This window comes from Zootermopsis nevadensis, unplaced genomic scaffold, assembly GCF_977971745.1.
Source record: "Zootermopsis nevadensis isolate Lab colony 2312 unplaced genomic scaffold, Znev_1.0 Znev_ptg000018l, whole genome shotgun sequence".
Classification (NCBI taxonomy): Eukaryota; Metazoa; Arthropoda; class Insecta; order Blattodea; family Termopsidae; genus Zootermopsis; species Zootermopsis nevadensis.
This window is the reverse complement of record NW_028259150.1, coordinates 6,284,958-6,306,138: the sequence shown is the minus strand read 5'-3', so window position 1 is coordinate 6,306,138 and position 21,181 is coordinate 6,284,958. Positions and strand designations below refer to the sequence as shown.

General features: G+C 34.7%; 1 protein-coding gene and 1 long non-coding RNA gene across 7 annotated transcripts in view; one reads left to right on the top strand and one right to left on the bottom strand.

Annotated features, from left to right (window-relative positions):
* The first annotated feature begins 1 nt into the window (after position 1).
* On the top strand, positions 2 to 4,902 carry LOC147873424 (uncharacterized). The gene is made up of 2 exons (XR_015535762.1): positions 2 to 463; positions 3,057 to 4,902. It is a non-coding gene; the product is annotated as an uncharacterized LOC147873424 (long non-coding RNA).
* Positions 870 to 21,181, bottom strand: part of LOC110832958 (tyrosine-protein phosphatase non-receptor type 5) — a 35,634-nt gene continuing 15,322 nt past the window's right edge. For 5 of the 6 annotated variants that reach the window (XM_087351219.1, XM_022070462.2, XM_022070461.2 and 2 more), the window contains 7 exons: positions 18,351 to 18,544; positions 17,302 to 17,663; positions 15,789 to 16,044; positions 15,094 to 15,366; positions 13,626 to 13,756; positions 12,076 to 12,258; positions 870 to 10,529 (listed from right to left, as the gene is read on the bottom strand). In XM_087351219.1, coding sequence (XP_087207345.1) covers positions 10,436 to 10,529; positions 12,076 to 12,258; positions 13,626 to 13,756; positions 15,094 to 15,366; positions 15,789 to 16,044; positions 17,302 to 17,663; positions 18,351 to 18,544 — 1,493 coding nt within the window. In that variant the 3' untranslated portion in view covers positions 870 to 10,435. Of the gene's footprint in view, positions 10,530 to 12,075; positions 12,259 to 12,777; positions 12,918 to 13,625; positions 13,757 to 15,093; positions 15,367 to 15,788; positions 16,045 to 17,301; positions 17,664 to 18,350; positions 18,545 to 21,181 lie in introns of those variants that run through there. The other variant, XM_087351221.1, reaches the window with a different exon arrangement.

Below are 21,181 nucleotides of genomic sequence, written 5' to 3'. Positions count from 1 at the left end.
CATTATGACAACTCAAAATATTTCGAATTATAACTCATTTTTCTTGTAACTATATTTTAATAGTGGATCGTTTAGGTACAAAAAATAATGCACCATTGAATGTAATGGTTGGCGAAAGCCCAGCCCAGACTACGAACAGACCTTCAAGGACCAGCCTGTGCAGACACATCTAAACCTCTCTAATCTTCTTCTAACCTGTTCAAAATTTTCAGTTTTCAAAAAACAAAAATTTAAAAAAATAAACGTTTTAAAACCTCAAAATTTAAATTATTTTAAAGATACTTACATAAATTTCAAAATGTTCAATATTTTGAAAAATTGGAGATTCTAAGAAAATTCAAATTTCCTATAGTTCAGTTTTTAGAAAATCAAAAATGACAATGCTTCAGAAACACGCTGAAGGCCAAAATAACACAAATAAGAGAAGAACATGGGAACAAGTTGGTCATATTCACACACACAGGTAAAAGTATTAAATTAGAAAATGTAAAGGAGCTACCAAGGACATTGCAGTTGAGTCATGTTGTTTTTGATTTGGCAACATTGTGCTGAAGGAATTAAACCAAAGGAACCAACAAGACTTTGGCTACAAGGAAGAACAGACTCCAGCAGAAATTTTCATGTAACAGCTAAGCCATGTAATATGAACACAATTTAGCTGCATCAGAACATGTTACTTAACTGATTCATGACCTCGCAATGTATCATTAAATGCATGCATACGACTTTAAATATTAAAAGAAACTGATCTTGTCCAAATTATTCCACATTACTTGTACTTCAAGGCAAACGTGTGTTAGAATACAGTCCATTTCTGGGTTTAAGTGAAGGCCTAAGTAATGCATAAAATAAATTAAACTTACAACTAGTATATTTAGATTCTTTAGTTTCATTAATATCCTCATTTCAATACAATACAAATTTGATTTTTACATTCAATTGGTGTTCTACATATGATTTCTTTACATTTAAACACACAAAACTTAAACTTATACAATCGTGTTCATTGACAACAATGCACTGTATGGTGTTCACAATATGGAGTATTTTACTAGCTTCTTACATTTCTCACATTTAATAACATCATATACAAATCCTTAATTGATTACTGAATTTTTTTATTTGTTAAAGATGAGATGTTCAATTGATAGCATGTGCAAGTGTTAACAGGTAGTTGACAGAACTTTTATTATTCCTACATAAAAACGAGGAAGTAAAGATGTTTACATTTTAAGTTACAAGACTAAAGCAAATAAGTTCTAATTATAATTTCTTCTGTAAGCTGAAATACCATATCTATTCTTAATTGCATCTTTGACAGCCTTATCATAAAATGTTGTTCTAAATTTGAGAACACTGGGAATGGACTTCGTCTACAAATTTTAACTAATGCCATACAATAAATTATTAAAATACACAAGCTTCCAGGTGCACTAAAAAGACAGTACTTTTAATATTTCCTAAATTCTTGTGAACTTTTTCAAATATTCATAATTATTTCTTTTCAGATCCTCTAAACATTCCATTTAATCAGTCTATTTGTAATTTTGCTGATGGTAGCCACTAAATGTAACTAAGACAGAAATATGAAGACATACCATACTCAGACAGCATAAAATGGAGAGGCTTTCATTTATGTCTCAATTCCTATCAAGATGATCACTGTATCACAGCTCTTGACTCAAAAAGTGCTCTCTGGGAATATCAGTTCTTCACATTTTCAACATTTCATAATTGGAGCAACAGTTGCAGTACTATACATACACAGCATTCATCCATGATTATGCTATAGATATCCCAGTTCTTATTGGAACGACAGTCTTCATATCAAAAATGTAGGAAATCATATGGATGATAAAAGTTTATACTCATATGCTCTGTCACCAGCAGCTAGCAACACAAGATATATATACTCACACACAGGTTGCTTACTTATTAAGATAAGCAAAAATTACAGCTGTCCTGCTACACGTCATGGAGACACTTGGGGGAGAGACTGGGTGGGCCCCAGAGCTGATCTGGATGCAGAGGCTAGAGGAAAAATCCTCTGCCCATCAGGGATCAAACCCAAGTTGTCCAGTCAATAGCCAGTCACTTTACTGTCTGAGCTACACCAGCTCACAACTGCATATTAAGATACATTAACAAAGTAATTGCAAGTTTCTCCCCACTGTAACCCACCACATAATCACTTGAAATATAACTGGAAAGTCTCTCAAAATATTTCTTTATGATCTCTAATCAGGATGGTAGTTTCGTGCCTAATACATCCATTTTCAGGATTACACATTCATGTTTTTGGAAGAAATAAAATTATGTAATTCATATATCACCCATGTCACCCTGAGAAAAGTAAAAAACATTGACTGACATTAAATTGTCAAACTTAACTGGAAATTGAACTTAATTTCATAACACTGATATGAAAATAAAATATTATTTAAAAATTACTCACCAACTTAAATATATATTAAATATACCTTAATGAAATGTCATTGCAAAGTAAGAAAGAGTTCTTACAGGAGCAGAGAATGCTTTGCAAGTAGTCTTGAGGAGTGACAGAAAAATGAAAGCTAGACTGTACATTGATATATAACTTCTGTGACATTTTAGATAAACAATTACCTGTGTTCACAAAGTGTTTTTATCTTCAGTTAGGTGAAAGAAAGGATATTATTAATACATAACAGATCTTTCATGTCATGAACATAAGCTTTTTCTTGACATATATTGTATAAAGTGTTTTCATCAGATGTAATGAATGAAGAAAATAAAGATCTATAAATTCTACTTTAACTTCAATTATCCATATGTATAATACTGGTTTCTAGATGGTTTCACAGCTAGAGTTTGCCACAGAAGACACAGTAACATAAAATGAATCAAACTACTACTTGGCACCGTCAGTGAAGTGATGGGAGTATGGACTAGATAACTGAGCTTCAATTTATTACTAAGGTCATTTGAATGTATTTCTTTCAAGTGAGAAGATGGTCAGTATATGAAAGTGTCTTAATTTAGTATGTTGTTACATATTCCACCATGATGTCAATCAGAACCCAAGAGTTACTACAGGAGAGGCATGCAAGCATGAGTTACTACCCTCCCCAATGCAGCCTCACGTAATATCAAGCAGCTGATGCACACCAAACATTCTAAGTTTCTGGCTGATGGTAGAAGGATGAGCATATACTAAAAAGACTGGGAACATTCTACTGAGCTAGACCTTTCTCCAGTCATCATGACTGCTATATAAGAAGAACAGATAAGCAAGTCATGTGCTGACTGTTGGACACAGAAAGAGCTACAAGCAGTGTAGTGTAAACTTTAACATGCTAATGACTGGACTGAAATAAAAGTCTAGAGACTGGGAATCAACAATCAAGACTATTTGTAAACTGGCAGAACATTAATCAAATAATTATAATACAGTGTTTAATAAATCCATCTTTCACAGCAGTGTAGTCACCAATTCCATTGCAATATGAATCATAGGTATTGCTTAATTAAGCACCTTATGTGAAAGGTGGAATGGTATCCAGTATCAATACTTTCACCCAAGAAGCATTTGATGCATGCTGACATGACAGTGTAAGACAGTGTAGAATTGGGAATTGAGGTTGTGACAAAACAACTGTACATTACAATATGCACCATGCACAAAATGAAAAGTAAGAATGAAATGGCTGAGATATATCAGTATGAATTAATTCATCAGATACACTGATTTTATTTTCACTAATGCACTAAAGCTGGAATACTTCTTTCACAAAGTCAATTGACAATTCTGCAAATTACAATGAGTGCTAAATGACTGACTGGAGTGGCGTGACATCCCCCTTAGAAATGCAGCCTTGGATGGACCTACCAACTCACACAGAAATATGGGTTTGAAAGGACAATGTTATGACCTACCAGTATATGAAGAATCTATAATTTGACAGGACAGACTAAGGAATGGCTTGCAAAACCTGGGTCAAAATGGCTAGTATTCCAAACTGGGAATCTCCTAAATATGATGCAGGTGTGGTGACCACAACAGTGTACAGGGGCAGTGTCATGCTCATTTAGTGATAAACAAAAGAGGAGGAAGGGAATTACATTTCTTATAGAACTATAACTGCACATCCAGTAATAAATCATGTCACCACTTTGAGCCAGTGTGTAAGAGATTTTGCACATCTTGTCTTCAATTACCCTCTTCTCCTCTCTATATCTTTGTTAATTTGATTTATTCATTATGTCTGTGGTCTTCCTCCACTCACCTTCATTTCCAATAATCTTTTGGGTATTCTGTGCTCATACATTTTTTTAACATGTCCAAACATATCAATCTGTTTCTCTCAGTTTGGTTCTATATATCCTTCATCTTGAGCTATCCCATAATGAATGTGTTAATAATTCTCTCTCTCCTGATTTTCCCACTATTCTGCTCAGGAATTTCATCTCAACTGCTTGGAATTTACTTTCTAATTTCTTAATACATATAGACAAAATTACCTACTTTAATCTTTTTCCATTTATTTTTACTACTATGATTTCTGAAGTTTTAACATTACTGTCTTCTCTAGGTACATTTCCAGTCTATACTCCTTGCTTACTTTTCCCATTGGCTTAGTCTTGACACAAGTTCCTTCACATCTCCACTGTAACTGGTAAACAATTAATGAAACTTTAAACCATCACAATCTTTTCCTGCAAAATCCTTTGTTCTATAACACGATCAAAATTATAAATATGTAAACTAGGCAAAATGAATTTGCAAAATTAACACCATAGAACATGTTTAAAATGTTACCAGTAAAACTGTAGAATATAAATTATTGTAGATGTCTTATTATGTTTGTAACTCTTGGCAATTAAGGAAAATAAAGGATCTTTCTTAAGAATATTAAAAAAAACTTTTCTAAACCACCACTCAAAACTATTGCATACTCACGGTATTATAACACACATTATTTGATTAAATTAATTTCAAAAACTTCCTCGAATAGTCAGAAAAAACATTTAATTTTAATTTACCAGCAATGCAGTTTGCACTTTAACACACTACAACTGGCAGCTAACAACTTTTAAATAAACCTGCTTCAAAAGTACAAATGTCAGATTTTATCAGATGAACATTTTGAACTGTTATCTGAGAAAGAAGTTGAAGTTTCTGGCATTTATGCTACCACCTGTATGCTTAATTAATCATTAGTTGAGTACTATTTAAAACTTTAATTGTTAAAAAATGCCTGATATCATTAAACTGTATATAAAACTATGTAGTGAACAAGAATCCTTGCATTCCTACATTTTATGAAATCTTGTATCCTGTATCTCATGGAGTTGAATAACCACAGCCATTGAAGAGCCTCTAAACCTAATACTATTGCTAATTCTGCAGTAACTAGTACTAGTACTACTACACCACTTACCGACTATTATGTTATTTAATGAAACTCTTTTGACTGCAGAGGTTATACAGCATTGAAAGAGATGGAAGATGATCATGATTGGGGAGTATTAAGGATTCTGGAGGTGGTAGTCATGGCCTATTTCAAGGCACTCTACCAGTGTTTGCTTTGGGAGACTGAAGACATAATTCTTGAGCATTTCCACTAAACCAATCTGCTCAGTATTACTACCATTACCAACACCAACACTACTGTGTCCCAAGGGATGTATTTTCAAATGACCAGTATTATGAATAAATGAAGTCCACACATTCCACATGGGATTAAGAGCACATCTTTTTGGCTTTGTATACACATTCACTCAAATCCAAGACAACTCTGAATGTATGACAAATCCCTAATATCAGAAATAAAAATGAGAAAGTAATATAATACATCATACAGCTAAAAATTGTGAGTTTGGTCTGCTTTATCTGCTACAGTCACTTTAAAATTAAATTAGTATTCTTCACAATTCATGTCTAAATACTAAAGTCTATAGTCATATCATACCTGAACATTCAAAGTTCTTCCACGTTCTCCTCGCTTGCAAAATAATGTGTCAATTGCCTACACATAAAATTATATCTTTCAGTATAACCTCATGCAACAATTACACATTAACTGGAGCTGAAAACACACCAAGGTAATGAGTGGTGGCAATTTTTTTGTCCTGCTACTGCACTTCTTAGGTTAAATTCTGGGTATATAAAATTGCAACTTATGTAAAACTTTTGACCTGAATAATTTTCTTACCGTGCAAATTTAAAGTAACCAAAAACATACCCAGGTAATAAGTCATTATGTAAGTAAAGTTGTTTCATGTCCTATAGTACTGCACTACTGCTACTCTCTCTCTCTCTCTCTCTCTCTTTGGGGGGGATATTACTTCACTTGGTCCTGCTCACACTGGGTTTTTGATTAGTAGTTTCACATTTTTCACCATCACTTCCTTTAACAAATCTGTCCATTTTTATGGACACTTCTTGTTATAATTCGTTTTTTCAATGGAAGCTTCTTTCAATGAAGGGCACTTCCCTCAACAGAACTTGTGTAAGAAATGAGTTTGGTGTTACTCATTTCTTACACAAGTTATAATGGATTATAACATGGCAATTATCATTATCACAAATGGAGTCTGTACAAATTATTTTCCACAAGGAGTGAGGTGACATACCTTCACAGTAACTGTTGTAACAAAACCACCAATTAACTGATACTACCATTGTCACCAATTTCTGCTGTTTCTAATGTAAGTTTACTGTTATGCTTTCAATAATTACTAAAATATACTCAATTATGGAAAATGTGATATATTAACAATCATTTGATTATTTAATTTTATATAATCATTCTTCCATTCAAAGCCTCACCCTGCACTTCGTAAAAACTCATGGCATGCCAGTAAAGAACCACTGGTCTAGCATCATGTTTGTGTGGAATATCCCATATCCCAAACTTATAGTTCTGTCTCTCTCAAAATAACAACACACTACTTACCTCTTGTATTACAGCAGTGATAATGATAATCTAATTTGGTTACTAAAATTAGAGGAAGATCAATTCACTGTTAGCTATAGACCATCTATTTAATCCAGAACTACAAGGAATTGACAAGTAATTTTATACAGGGTTTGTATGTCTTTAATAATCATAGCCTCTTTAAATGTGTCATAACTTACACATTCTTGTGTCTCAGATCCAGCACATGAAACAAGGATAGGGGATGGCAAATCGTTGGCACTAGTGCAAAATTTGGCACCAGCTGAGATCTTGCCAGGTATGTCATTAAAAGTTATGTCTATATTAACACCTGGATCCACTTAAATATTCAATAGTTCACTAAGCCATAATCTTTCATGGAAGATACATTTTTACTGTTACTTTATGTTTTGATCCTGAATACTAATTATTTCAATTTATGAAATACATAAAATCATAATTAAGACACCATCTCACATACAAAGTGAATGCTAGTTATGTGGTTTTAAAACAATGACATAGATACAATAAACTGAAACTTTCTGAAAATGTGCAACAGCAGATATCTCATTAAGGTCACCACCAGGGCTGTACTAAAGCAACAAGGAGTGTTGGTGCCATTTACAATTATATAATGTTTGATGTAACTGTGGCACCAAACAGCTAAGAGTGCTGACATAGACAATTTTCTTATGCTTTCAATTGTTATATGCACACCAACAGTTTTTGGAAATAAATATGTACCAAGACCAATCTGATCAGTTACTTGTTTATTTTTCATAGGACTTGTGAACAGTGTCTAAAACAATATTAATTTTTATGAATTTGCATTTGAGAATACAGAGAGACTAATTTTTTGTAACTGGAATATTAAAAGAAAAATTAATAATTTAAATTAATATACAGAAAGTTTCCATATAAAGATCAGATATTATTTCAATCTTAGATTCTCAAACATCAATGCACTTGTATTCAGAAAATGTTTGTAAAAATTAAGTATAAAAATTAATCATTGACTCTCATCCCTATTACCACCTTCAAAAACACTGACCCCTGTATTCTTTACTTTACACACAAAATATTATATTTAAATAACACTACTTCAATTAATTTAAATTAAACACAGTCCTACTTTTTATGTAGAACACTGCCATACAGGATCAACTAGAACCAAGACATGAACTGCATAATAATATATTCACAATACTTTCAAAGCCTGTATACTTGAACTGTCAATAACATTTCCATTCACAAACCACAGTGTTTGAAGCAAAAACATTTCAAGGAACTTTGATGAAACCATTCAACAAAAATATTACATGAACACTGTATTTACACACCATTTTCTGTGTATCTTACCGTCACCTGACTAAAACACATAAATCTGCTTTATTGAAAACTATAAAAACTCAAAGTTTCTCAGAAACTGTAAAACAAATTTTGTCATCACCATTATTATTATTGATGTTGTTGTTACTATTATAATAAAGTCCAAATTTGGAGCATTTCTTTTTCAGTTCCTTTCAACAAGGAATAGAATAAAGAACCCTTGCATTTTATCCTTTAATTTCATTCTTATTCTTAATTGTCCATGTTTTAAGAAAATCAGAAGCACAATTAAAATACATTCTAAGTAGTTCTTTATAGTTCTGTTATGCCTAACAACAATGTTTAATTTAATTCAATAGCTGTCCATAACATTCATCTATCATCTGTAGTCATGGAAGTTACGTATACACAATCAAGAGTTAAAAACTACTTAACCTTTCCAATGTTCTTGCAGTAAATAATTCATACTTGTGTAAGATAGTCTCACAAACATAAAGTACTTTTCATGATCATGGTTTAAAAACAGGTGTTTAACTCCTTCACTGTGTAATTTTTGTCAGTACAAAACTACTTGGCTGCACAAATAAATTTGAATTTTTTAACATTAATTTTATTATTTAAACTACTTACCATCCTCATATTCACCTTAAGATTCAGAATCTGCAAATAAGAGTTTACTAATGTTGTCTTCTGCAAGCTGTTTACATCTAGAAGAAGACCACTTAACAACATGATAATGTTACCTACAAGTTCGTACAACTTGTAAAATATAGCCGTATCTTGAAACACCTTTTGAAAAAAAAGGCATATTTAAAAATGGCAAAAGCTTCTACAGATTGCCAACAGACATCTTAACCTTCAAAGAAAAACATTGCTCCATAAAACTTACATATGCAGGGCTGCAAAGTTTAAACTAGCAATAATGCAAACTTGATGGAAAGTGACTGCTGATGAACCTTGAATTATTGAATGCTCTGCAGTGAAAGAGTTAAATGCGATGTATAAAGTTATATCAATGAAACAGCTATTTTGTCATTCCTAATTTAAACCAGAAGTCAAGAAGCAACATTGTCTGTGGAACACCTGTTATTCAGGTGAATTAAAGGTACTGTCTTAATTATGCTGTTTAAGACATTAAACCTTACTGAGAAAACATAACTTTACTATCTAAGACCAGGCAGTTTATGGAAAACTTAATGTTCTTTCATGATACTTGCATTGAATCTTCTGCACATAATTAACTTTAAAAAGAAATGAAAATTCATCATAATGACAAAGAACTAGTTTCTAATACCATGTGGAACTGTATTGATAATTGTCTTAAGTAATAAAATATGACACAGTGTTACCTTTATATGCAAATTATGATGGTACTTATTAAAATCATAGACGATAATCGATTTACACTTACTCAGAAATGATTTTGGAATTTTGTTTAAAACACTGTAATTAATTTTCAATCCTCTAAAATAAAAAAAGACGAATTATAAACCATGTACAGTTTCTCTGCAAATACCTAACCGTGGCTTTTTCCTACATCTCTGTTCTGCTATCATACAAACATTCAAGAGTCTAGCAGCCGATAGAAGTAAACACTGAAACACAGATATGTGATATAAAAATAAGACTTCACTGCAACTGACCTATCAAATCAAAACAAAACTCACACTATTCTCAGTACAATTCTTGAAAAAGAATGCTGGTCATTTTCATCATAAATAATCTGCGTCCAACTTGAAACTGACTGATTCAAGATCTGAGGCCACTTTTCAGTGTTTACTGCTACCAGTTGTATTACATGTGATTGTACTGGTCTCCAATTGGAATCTCCATGTTTTTAAATAGTCCACTTTTTCAGATGTTAATATAATCAAGGGCCTATGTTTTTCATAGCGAACAACAGCAATATGACTATACTCAAGTTACTTTGTACTATATTATATCTTAACAATTATCTACACCACTGACCTTGATGTAGGCCGGTCCTGTTCTAGAGAAAGGAGAGGGGCCTAGAAACAACTTCCCCAATGAATAAGCCTTTCATTTCATTCCAACGGTCAACGTGCATGCAGCACACTGATCAGAACTAAGGGTTCAGATTTACTGGCTGGTTCATTTGCAGACCAGCAATGCTGGTTGTGTGTATACTTGTGACTTGCCTACAACAAGAGGTTCCAGAAGTCTACTCACTCACCCGATTGGTCAGGGAGAGAACGTTCAAACAGGCACAGAGCCCGATGGACAAATTCATACTGTTCTGCTGTTTGGATCATTCCTCCTCTGAAAAATAAAAAACACTATTTGTAAATATATATTTAACATGTTGCACTATGACTACTCACTGCACACTTAAAATTAAATACTGTTATAATTATGAAGACAGGATTCCTTTGAGAGCATAAAAAATAATTAGAATGAGACTCCAAGTGAAAGGAAACATGGGAAAAAAAAGAGTAAAGGCATGGAGGCATATGGAATTATGGGAGCAGAGTGAGGAATGGGGGGTTTGTTTGAAGACAACTCTCATTGATTAAAATGCCACTGACCGACTGATGACGATGGTGATTATGATTATTCTATAATAAATGAACTTGAATGTAAGGATGTAAGAAGTAGTAAATTTCATTTTCTTCTGTATTAGCAACCACAAAAATTCATCCTGAACTACATACTACTAAATGTACACAGCATTTTCTACAAAATTTAACTACTTAATTTTTATTCCTTATTTGAACCATCATGAATGTAACTGCTAATGCCATGTTACAACAAACTACCAAAATGGGATGCAGTCCCTTGTTCAGAACAACACACATCCTTCAATGAAATGGGGCAGATAGTCATGTATATTTTATATCTGTTGGCTTAATATTCGGATATATATGTAACTTCACAGAAGTCCCTGCAAATTAAGTTCAGTCATTATCACACTGCAATACATAAAATGCAACAAACTGAGAAATGTGTGCTCTGTCACAAGATTCTCAATATCTCCAGATACAAACATGCACCTGAATTAATCACTAAACTAAATCCTTTGCATAACAGCACCAAGCCTTCCTTGAGAAAATTTCGAGCATCGCCACTTTAATTTTCATGGCAGAACCAAATATCTGCTGTAGTGGTAATGCCCTAGGCCTGTATTCAAGAAGTAACTCATTCAAATCTCAGCAGTGTTACTAGCTGCTACTTTCTGTAGTTTTACTCAGTATGTTGAAGGGAATATCAGGATACCTTGTAATGGGTCCCCTTCCAAATGCTTACCTACTTTTCAATCACCATCATCTTTCCGTATCACATAATGCTTAGAAGTCTGCAGCTGAAACTCCTTATTAAAATAACTTTTGATCCATCCAATCAATCACAGCAGAAGTAAAAAGCATTTGAGGTTATCACACCAACAAGTATAAAGATGGCTGTCTTCTGGGTTTTTGAACCATGTAGTCTGGTAGAAGTTAATCAACTTTTCAGGTGAGCAACCCAGAAGACAGCCATCCTGATTATCTTCATTGGTATCTTGAAAATAAAGACGGTCCCCATAAAGAATTGCATTTATGCCTTGTAATATGACTGTGATTATAACAGTGATAGTAATGGCAGCAGGGATACATGTGAATGGAACTCCAAGTCATGGTGCAGGACCATGTTCACATTCAGATTATGTCAGAAGTAAGGGATGGGAAAACAATTCTGACAACTCCACATCAGTTCTGGCCAGTTTCAAATCCAAGGACTTTTGGCAAGGGACCAGCAGCTTATCTGTAGACCACCGGATCCCCTACTAATCTACACTACTTTGTGTAATGTAACATAATAAACAGTTCACCTGTCATATCTCATTTGACAAATGATGCCAAGTATGTCTACTTTATTTTCTTCAAGAAGTTGCAACATGCCAACTGAGACTGCAATGAAGCAGCCAGTTCTGCCAATGCCAGCACTACAATGAACCACCACAGGGCCTCCACAGCTCATCCTGCTCACTGAATTTCCTTCAGTCTCCATCATACTGAAACAATGTAATAAAAAATACATTACTATCACACAATTTTCTCACAAAAACTTCCTGTTTCAACATTCACAAAACTCATATAAGCACTTTTACAGCAAACTGGATAATAATGAAATTTCTACATCAATAAATAAAAGATTACTAAATAAGGAAGAATTATTATGAAATTGAGAATTTCACAAACCACAATATAGATATTATTAAATTTATTCAAATTCAAACTGTATTAGAGCACAACATAAACAAATATTTCTATCATAGTATTAATGTCCAAGAGTAGACAGGCGTGTGTCTGGACAACTGGGATGTGTCCAGTCCGTGATGTATTTGAACCATTGGATTTTAATTTTATCACTTTCCTGAATGTATAGACATAGCACAGATGTTATAAAATATTCCCAAGTGGTTTCAGTTATAGTCCAGAGACTTGCAAAGGCTGTTAATATTAACACAATTTATTCCATATACAATATCTTTATCACCTTGCTATGAATTTTCATTCTTCATCAACCATGTGTAATGGCTTACATCAGGTCTAGCTAACCATGTATTACAGTACCATACCACTAAACCATTAATCCCCAGAGTTAAAGTCCAGCTGGAAGTAGTATATGAATTTAAATCCTTTATTCTTCTGTGGTCTTGCAGATATCTACCTATCGACCAGAAGATCAACACTTATATCTTTACCATAATTAAAATCTCAAATCTGATACAGATAAAAGTTTCACAAAGACAAAAATACTGATGAATGTAATGTAGCAGTGGGGAAATAACAATTTCAGAAATCTGATTACTATTTCATTTTAAAAACATTCTGTAACTGTCTCGAGTATCATTCCATACCTTGTAGAATATTTTCCATAAGAAAGACATGCCAAAGCACATTCTACCCTTTACATTTAATAGATATAGTTGCCTACAGTGGTAGAACATGGACACATGGAAGAGTTTCAGCTTCAGTGATTACACCATCAAAATAAATGTATTTTACATGCAGAAAACTGAAGCAATGAACCTTCAGACTAGCAGACAGCTCCAAATCTATCAACATTCATCAAATTTAAACAACCAAACAAACAAAAGAAATCACAAAGCTAACTGTAATTAAATACCATGGGGCAAGACCTAATGTAGGGTACAATGGTTAAAAAAATCATAACTGCTTTCTTTCACATTCTTTCCAATTCATTAGCCATAATCATCCTTTTATTCAATGCTATATATCACATGCAACTACAAAAGATTCATTAAACAGATTAAGAAATAAGTATAAATGTTTTATTTCATTTGCCTTTGGATATATCCTGCATGTATTTCTTCTCAAACATTATCTGCTTTTATCTTTAATCTGGTACCCTTACCTATGAGTACTGGTACGAATTGCTTCCACTTCACGAGCCATTGCTACAAGTGACCGAGCACTGGGTGGAGTCTTATGATCGGGCCATGTGTCATACCAAAAATGCACAAGGTTAAATTTCTCACTGCCCCTCTGTAAAAAAATAATTACAGCAGTAAATTACATAGTCTCCCAATTATTCTTAAAAATTGTAAAATGGAACACAACAAAACACAACATTGCTGCACTTATTATTCATGTCAAAACCTTAAAGAAAGAAAACTAAACTTGAAGTCATCCTAGAACAGCCAGAGCATGAAGCTGATCACTCAACTCCATCTACCATCAAGGAGCCATCACAATGTAGTGTTTGGGCACAAGTAAATCTTCATCTTTCACTTTCATTGACCTCATCAGCTTCCATGTTTTCTTTCCTTATCAAGGAGATGTTTGATGCAAGAATTTATAATGCACATGGGTTTGGCTATATAATTCCTAAGCTGGAGCCCTCAAGGTAATACATATGAAAAGAATTTAACTACATGACAACTACTACTTCACAAATTTAATCTGCTCTTAATTTCATTATGAACATAATTTTAATTTCTTACTGCCATCCCAACTTGTTTTGGGCCTAGGAGAGAAGATGATGGGGTTTCGAGAAAACTGCATATTGATGAACTTAAAAATTTCTACTACCCCCCCCCCCCCCCCCCAATATTTTCAGGGTGTCAAGTCAAGAAGAATGTGATGGGCAGGGCATCTGGCATGCATGTATATGGAAAAAGGTGTGAACCAGGTATTGGTTGGGAAGCCTTCTAGAAAGAGACCACTGGGGAGACCAAGACGTAGATGGGAGGATAATATTAAGCAGGATCTATGGGAGATAGGAGTTGAAGGCGATTGGATTTTGCTGGCCCAGGACAGGGACCAGTGGGGGGCTTTGGTTAATTTGGTGATGAACCTTCAGGTTCCCTAAGCCATCTAGTTAGTTAATTATCACAACTTGTGTAACTTACAGACAGGTCCTTACAAAATTCTTTGCAATATTCTGCACAGTAAAGCAAGAAGCTACAAACAGCACAACCACAAACTGGTTTGGAACATTATGACATGTTCATTCCTTCAGACATTTCACCAATATGTATTCCTGATACATTAAATTCCATATTACTGCAAAACATTAAGTACTAAATTTGGTAAAATAAAATATTTTGGGAACACTGGTATTCAGTTTTACAATAAAGTGTCAACTGGCATGTTTAAAATTAAACTCACTGCTGTAACATTTATTCTACTCTGAAATGGATGTATAAATGCATAGAATTTAAATGAAAGTAGTTTTGCAGTTTAATAACCTAAAAGTTTATGTTAAAATTATTTAAAATATACATTACAGCAATACAACTGACAGAAATGTGTGTAAGCTTGACAATTCGTATATCTACTTATGTATGATAAAATGAAAGTAAATCAAAACTGAAACTCACCTGAACTCGCAGTTCCCGTATTGTATAGCCGTCTCTGTGAGTCAGACTCTGTACTGTAACTGTTACATCCCCATAGCTTGCTGAAGCTTCACATGATCCTGGTTCACCATGTGGAAAGTAGGCTTCACATTTCGGTCGGCCCTTCTCCAATAACTTTGTGATCATCACAATGGCAGGAGGGTGTTCAGCCCAAACCATTGTCCAAAAGTCAGATATGGTATGTGGCAGAGGCCCCTGAGTTGCAATATATGCTCTTTCTTCTCCATCATAGCCCTGAAACATTGTTTTAGAATTTTCTCAAACTAAATTACATATTTTAAATCTGTAACATAACACATGTTTTCTGAGATAAACACACTTCCCCATCACTAGGAAATAATTTTTAACCACATGAAGCCAGCCATGACCTAAATAAATAATGTTTAAAGCCTCATTTCTTACCTCAGAGAAAACACAACATGTCTCCAAGATCAATTGGTTACCGTTGTTTTGGGATAATCACTGTTACTCTGAGAATCCAAAGCCCATAATTACATTCTGAGCAAAATACGGTTATAGGTTTTTAAAGGAGGTGGTACATATACTTACAATGGGATTGAAAGAATTGAACAAACATTTCTATTCTGCAGTAACAGTGCATGAAGTGTGCAAAAAACATTAAGTAGTACATTGTTTTCCACGTTACTTGCACTTACTCTGACATAGTTGGCATTAATGTATCCTGCCAAGAGGTCCTCTTTACCAACCGGTAATCTGACCCTTGACCTCTCATTGGGCAATATAGAGCGGTAACGATTTTTTGTACCACTGCCAGCAACTTCTGCTTTCTCAGGATGATTAGATGGCAAATCCCAGAACTCCCGATGAAGTATCCGAGCATCACGCAGACAAGAACGTAACTGGCCCCGACTCAGAACATTTCCAGCAGACAACAAGTACTCTTCGGCTGTACTGTAATTCAAAGCACTAAATTAATATTATTGTAACGAAGTCCATTGTGTTATCAATCTGATGCGTTTCAAGTAATTCTTCTTACATTCCGGTTAGGTTCTTTCATAAAATACATAATCTTAGCTACCATAGAATTCAACTCATCCAACGTTTACATATTGAAATAATAATGAAAAAACTTAATGGAGACTCATATAGGGTTGAAACGTTTATTTGTTACCACTGCTGACTGCCCCATACAAAACTGAAACAATATTGGAATTAGTAGTTCATTAGTTAAAATGTAACTCCACAATATGCAGTTCTTGAACAATTACAGTAATAAAAGTAAAGAGTGTGGAGCATTTGTGGGATTATGACTAGCAGAAACAAAAATCAAAGCAACTGGATTATACAGAATGTCCACTTTTCCCACCAGAAACCACACTAAAATTAAACACGAGCTTTCAAGTTGAGAGGACGATGTCTAACTATCCAAGAGATTCTTCAAACTGTACAATTTCACATCCAAAAGTTTTGAAATGTAGACAACACTTACCAAGACACATATTTTAAAATTACTGCCACAGCCAATATCATCAGTTTATTCAAATGTTAAAATTCTGTGAACAAATATGTATACAGCCAAGGAACCCAGCATTATGAAAGACTGTTCCATATTTCATATACTTTTTAAGACAAAATATTTTAGTATTTTAATGAAGTCCTGATTCCACTTGCACTTATAAATTCAATTCAATTCATTTATTTAAGTGCTTGACAACAGTCAAATAAACTATCTTAATATGGTGGCAGAAATTTAGGATACTACATAATGACAAACTTCATTATTATAAAGGTGAACTGGTATTGTTACAGAACTGAAATGAAAGATATTGCAATGGGCTGGACGTGTAGCCATAACCATGAAAGGGGTGGAAGCATACAGAATTGTGGTAGGCAAATTTTCTGGAAAATAAATTCCTGAAAGAGTAAGGAAATGGGTGGAAATCATTATGTTAGATCTTAGGGAGACAGATTATGAGAAAGAGGAGTGACAGAACTGACTCAGGATCATGAGTCCAATGATGTACTTTAATATCAACAATAATAACCCTTCAACTTAAACAACTAGAAGGATAATTACGTTTTATCGAAGAGACAAATACAAGTCATGACACAATTCAGCATAATGCAGTTAACTCTGGTTCAGTTTGAGAGTTTCAAGTACCTTGACTAATCCCACAAAACTCCTGTTTTCTTAACTATTTCCCTTACCATTCTCTGGTTGGTGTCACAACTGTTGCTAGGTTTTCCAGACTTCCTGGATGCAGGTCTATTGTTAAGCTAGCGCTGGATCCTCGTCGTTCTAGGAGTCCTTTTGCCTTAATTCTTATGGGTTCAGCTTTCTTTCCTTCAGTTGCTGACATCACCTCTGGCAGGGTGGCATGTTCAGGTTGCTGTGGCTGCACACCTGATGAATCTACAGACTCTAACGGAGGTTTCATCACAGGATGAAAGATCCACTGAGCTTCTACTCCTGTCCCTGAGGGAGTGCACGACTTTGTGGCCACACTAGCAGGCTCTACATCTTTCAACCTTGATGATGACAGCATTTGATTTTTCAGCCATAGCAGAATCTGCATCAATGATAGTACATATTGCATAACTTGATATAATTTGATGAATAAGATATAACATTACAGTTATTTTCCCCACTTAATGTCTCCCTGGAATACTCGGCAATACAGTGTGTTGACAATCTACTAGACTACAGGAGCCAGAGAGGGTTCAAATGCACTGACATTACAATTGCCAGGAAAATCTTAACTGCCATGCGGAAGAGTCTAAATAGTTCACAGAAATTATTTCTTAAAATAAATATCAGTTAAAAAAAAGGTAAATTTGTGACAAAATACTTGGTTTTAGATCAGTAATGTGTTTTCTCCTCCTCGTTAACTTGGATAACAGAGTTTACTGTAGTGATGATTCCCTCACCAAAGGCAGGCACAGTATTTGACAATAGAAAACCATTTCTCCATATTCTGGTTTCATTTCAGGTAAGAAGAGACATAACCAATCATAAACACCACTTCCATCTCAATGACTGAGTAACTGAGAGACATAGAAAAATTCTAGGATTATAAATTAATGTACAAAACCACATGTGCCAGTAAACATAACAAAGACATGAACTGTCCATTAACCATAATCATTAGGAGATTAGCCCAAGAAGATGTCAAAAAAAGTTTTCTATCTATACAACAGAGTTAATGGAACCATACAGATTCAGGAGAAAACTTGTGTACTCTTATGACAATATTTACCACAAATATCACAGCTAGAACTCCAAGACCAGCAAATAGTACAACCAAGACAGGAAGCTGCCAGTCAGTCCAGCAGCCTGCATTCCATGTAACCACCACCTCATCCTGCCTTGCTGCCGCACCATTCAGCGGCCTCTGTGTTGGCATAGCAACAGTGTCCATTTCTTTATTTGGTGCCATCTCTGCTGCATCATCTGAAAGAATATGTAATTTCACATAATGCAATATTGCAATGAATTGAATTCAGTGGAAGAAACATTTAAATTTATCCAATGTACACCCAAGGACCGAAATACATGAAAAATTATTAATGAACATCTTATTTTATCCAGTATCAGCTAAGCACCCATTCTTCGCCTGGGTCTTTCTCAAAATACAGTTTATTTCTAACATAACTCATGTTTAACATGAAATCCTTCTGTGTCCATTTCCTTCCAGCCCATCTGACTGGATGTTATGAGATGATGTAAGATATGCCAAAAACATTATCCATCACTGTTTTGTCACTTGGTAATCATATACTGTATTTACAAGACCTAGTGCTGTGACAGAAAAGAGAGGGAGAGAATGACCTATGATGCCATATTCTTTAATTTTAGAACTATAAATTAATTAAAATAATTATTACTTTGTGTTTCTTTCTTAGTGTAGTATTTTTTTTTGCAGTATGGGCTGAATTTTTAAATACTAGAGCAGGGCGCTCCTTTCGGAGCTCCTAGGGAGGGTTGCTCAAGTTTGTAAAACGCCACCAACCTTGTGTAAGAAACTAAACTAACCGCTCGAATGGGGGGTTTAAACACTTGACCACCCCCCCTTTGGGGGGGGTTGGTTGCGTTTTAAAATCTTGAGTAAGAAACTAAACTAACCCACCCGAATGGGGGGTTAAAACACTTGACAACCCCCCCTCGGAGGGGTTAGTTGCTTTTCAAAATCTTTAGTAAGACACTAAACTAACCTCCCCTTGGGGGGGGGGGGGTTTAGTGTCTCATTCAAGTGTTTTAGCCCTTAAGTAAGAAACTAAACTAACCCACCCGAATGGGGGGTTAAAACACTTGACAACCCCCCCTTCGGGGGGTTAGTTGTGTTTTAAATTCTTTAGTAAGACACTAAACTAACCTCCCCTTCGGGGAGGGGGTAGTTTAGTGTCTCATTCAAGTGTTTTAGCCCTTGAGTAAGAAACTAAACTAACCCACCCGAATGGGGGTTAAAACACTTGACAACCCCCCTTCGGGGGGGTTAGTTGCGTTTTGAAATCTTAAGTAACACGCTAAACTAACTCCCCTTCGGGGGTAGTTTAGTGACTCATTCAAGTGTTTTAACCCCTGAGTAAGAAACTAAACTAACCCCCCGAATGGGGGTTTAAACACTTGAAGGGGGTTTGTTGCGTTTTAAAATCTTGAGTAAGACACTAAACTAACCCCCTTCGGAAGGGTTAGTTTAGTGTCTCATTCAAGTGTTTTAACCCTTGAGTAAGAAACTAAACAACCCCCCGAATGGTGGTTAAAATACTTGACGAACCCCCCCCTCAGGGGGGGGGGTTGCGTTTTAAATTCTTGAGTAAGACACTAAACTAACCCCCCTTCGGAAGGGTTAGTTTATGTCTCATTCTAGTGTTTTAACCCTTGAGTAAGAAAGTAAACTAACTCTCAGCCCCGAATGGGCGGGTTAAAACACTTGACTAACTCCCCCTTCGGGGGGTTGGATGCGTTTTAAAATCTTGAGTAAGACACTGAACTATCCCCCTTCGGGGTGTTAATTTAGTGTCTTATTCGGAGCACTTTCTCTAATCTGATTTTGACGTAAATACGTCTATATTTTAGGGTCAGTGTCATTCGGCAAAAATGTAACGAAAAAAGGGAAACGAAAATTTGTAACTTCATTGTTATGTTACCCAGGAAACGTCAAACTTCATTGTTATGTTACCTGGGAAATGAAAAAGTGTAACTTCATTGTTATGTTACCTTGGAAACGCCATGTGTTCATCAACAAATAAACAACAATGGTTACCTACATAGTTACCTTACATTACCTTACCTTACCTTACCTTACCTTACCTTACCTTACCTTACATTACCTTACATTACCTTACCTTACATTACCTTACATTACCTTACCTTACCTTACATTACCTTACCTTACATTATCTTACCATACATTACATTACATTACCTTACCTTACATTACATTACATTACCTTACCTTACCTTACCTTACCTTACATTACATTACGTTACCTTACATTACATTAAATTACCTTACCTTACATTACATTACCTTACCTTACATTACATTACATTATCTTACATTACATTATATTACCTTACCTTACCTTACCTTACATTACTTTACATTACATTCATCTATCCCAGACCCATCTGAAGCCTTACTAATTCAAGTTAAATAAGCAATGTCTTAATCAAACTTTACTCAATTGTAAAGCAGGTACAAAGAAAATTTTTAGAATAAAGCCAATATATAAACTTCCTTTCTGTATAGACGTATTTACGTCAAATTCTCCGGAACCATGGTTCCACTGACAATTTTTTTACTTCTTTATGTCGCTGTTCAGAGGCCAACTGTTCTTGGTATGTCAGCTGTCTACGTCCAACCCCACCCTTTCAAATCTTCGTCTTATTTTTTTCCTTCTGTTTTTGTTGAATACGTTTTTCTACTTTTATCAATGTAAGTCTTACTTCGCTTTCCTTCATTTGTTAAATAGTTCTGATGTTTTAGTTCTTTACCTCGCTGTTCACTTGCCAACTGATCTTGGTCAGCCAACTTTCTACGTCCAACCCAATCCATACATATCTTCGTTTTTTCTCTTCTACTCT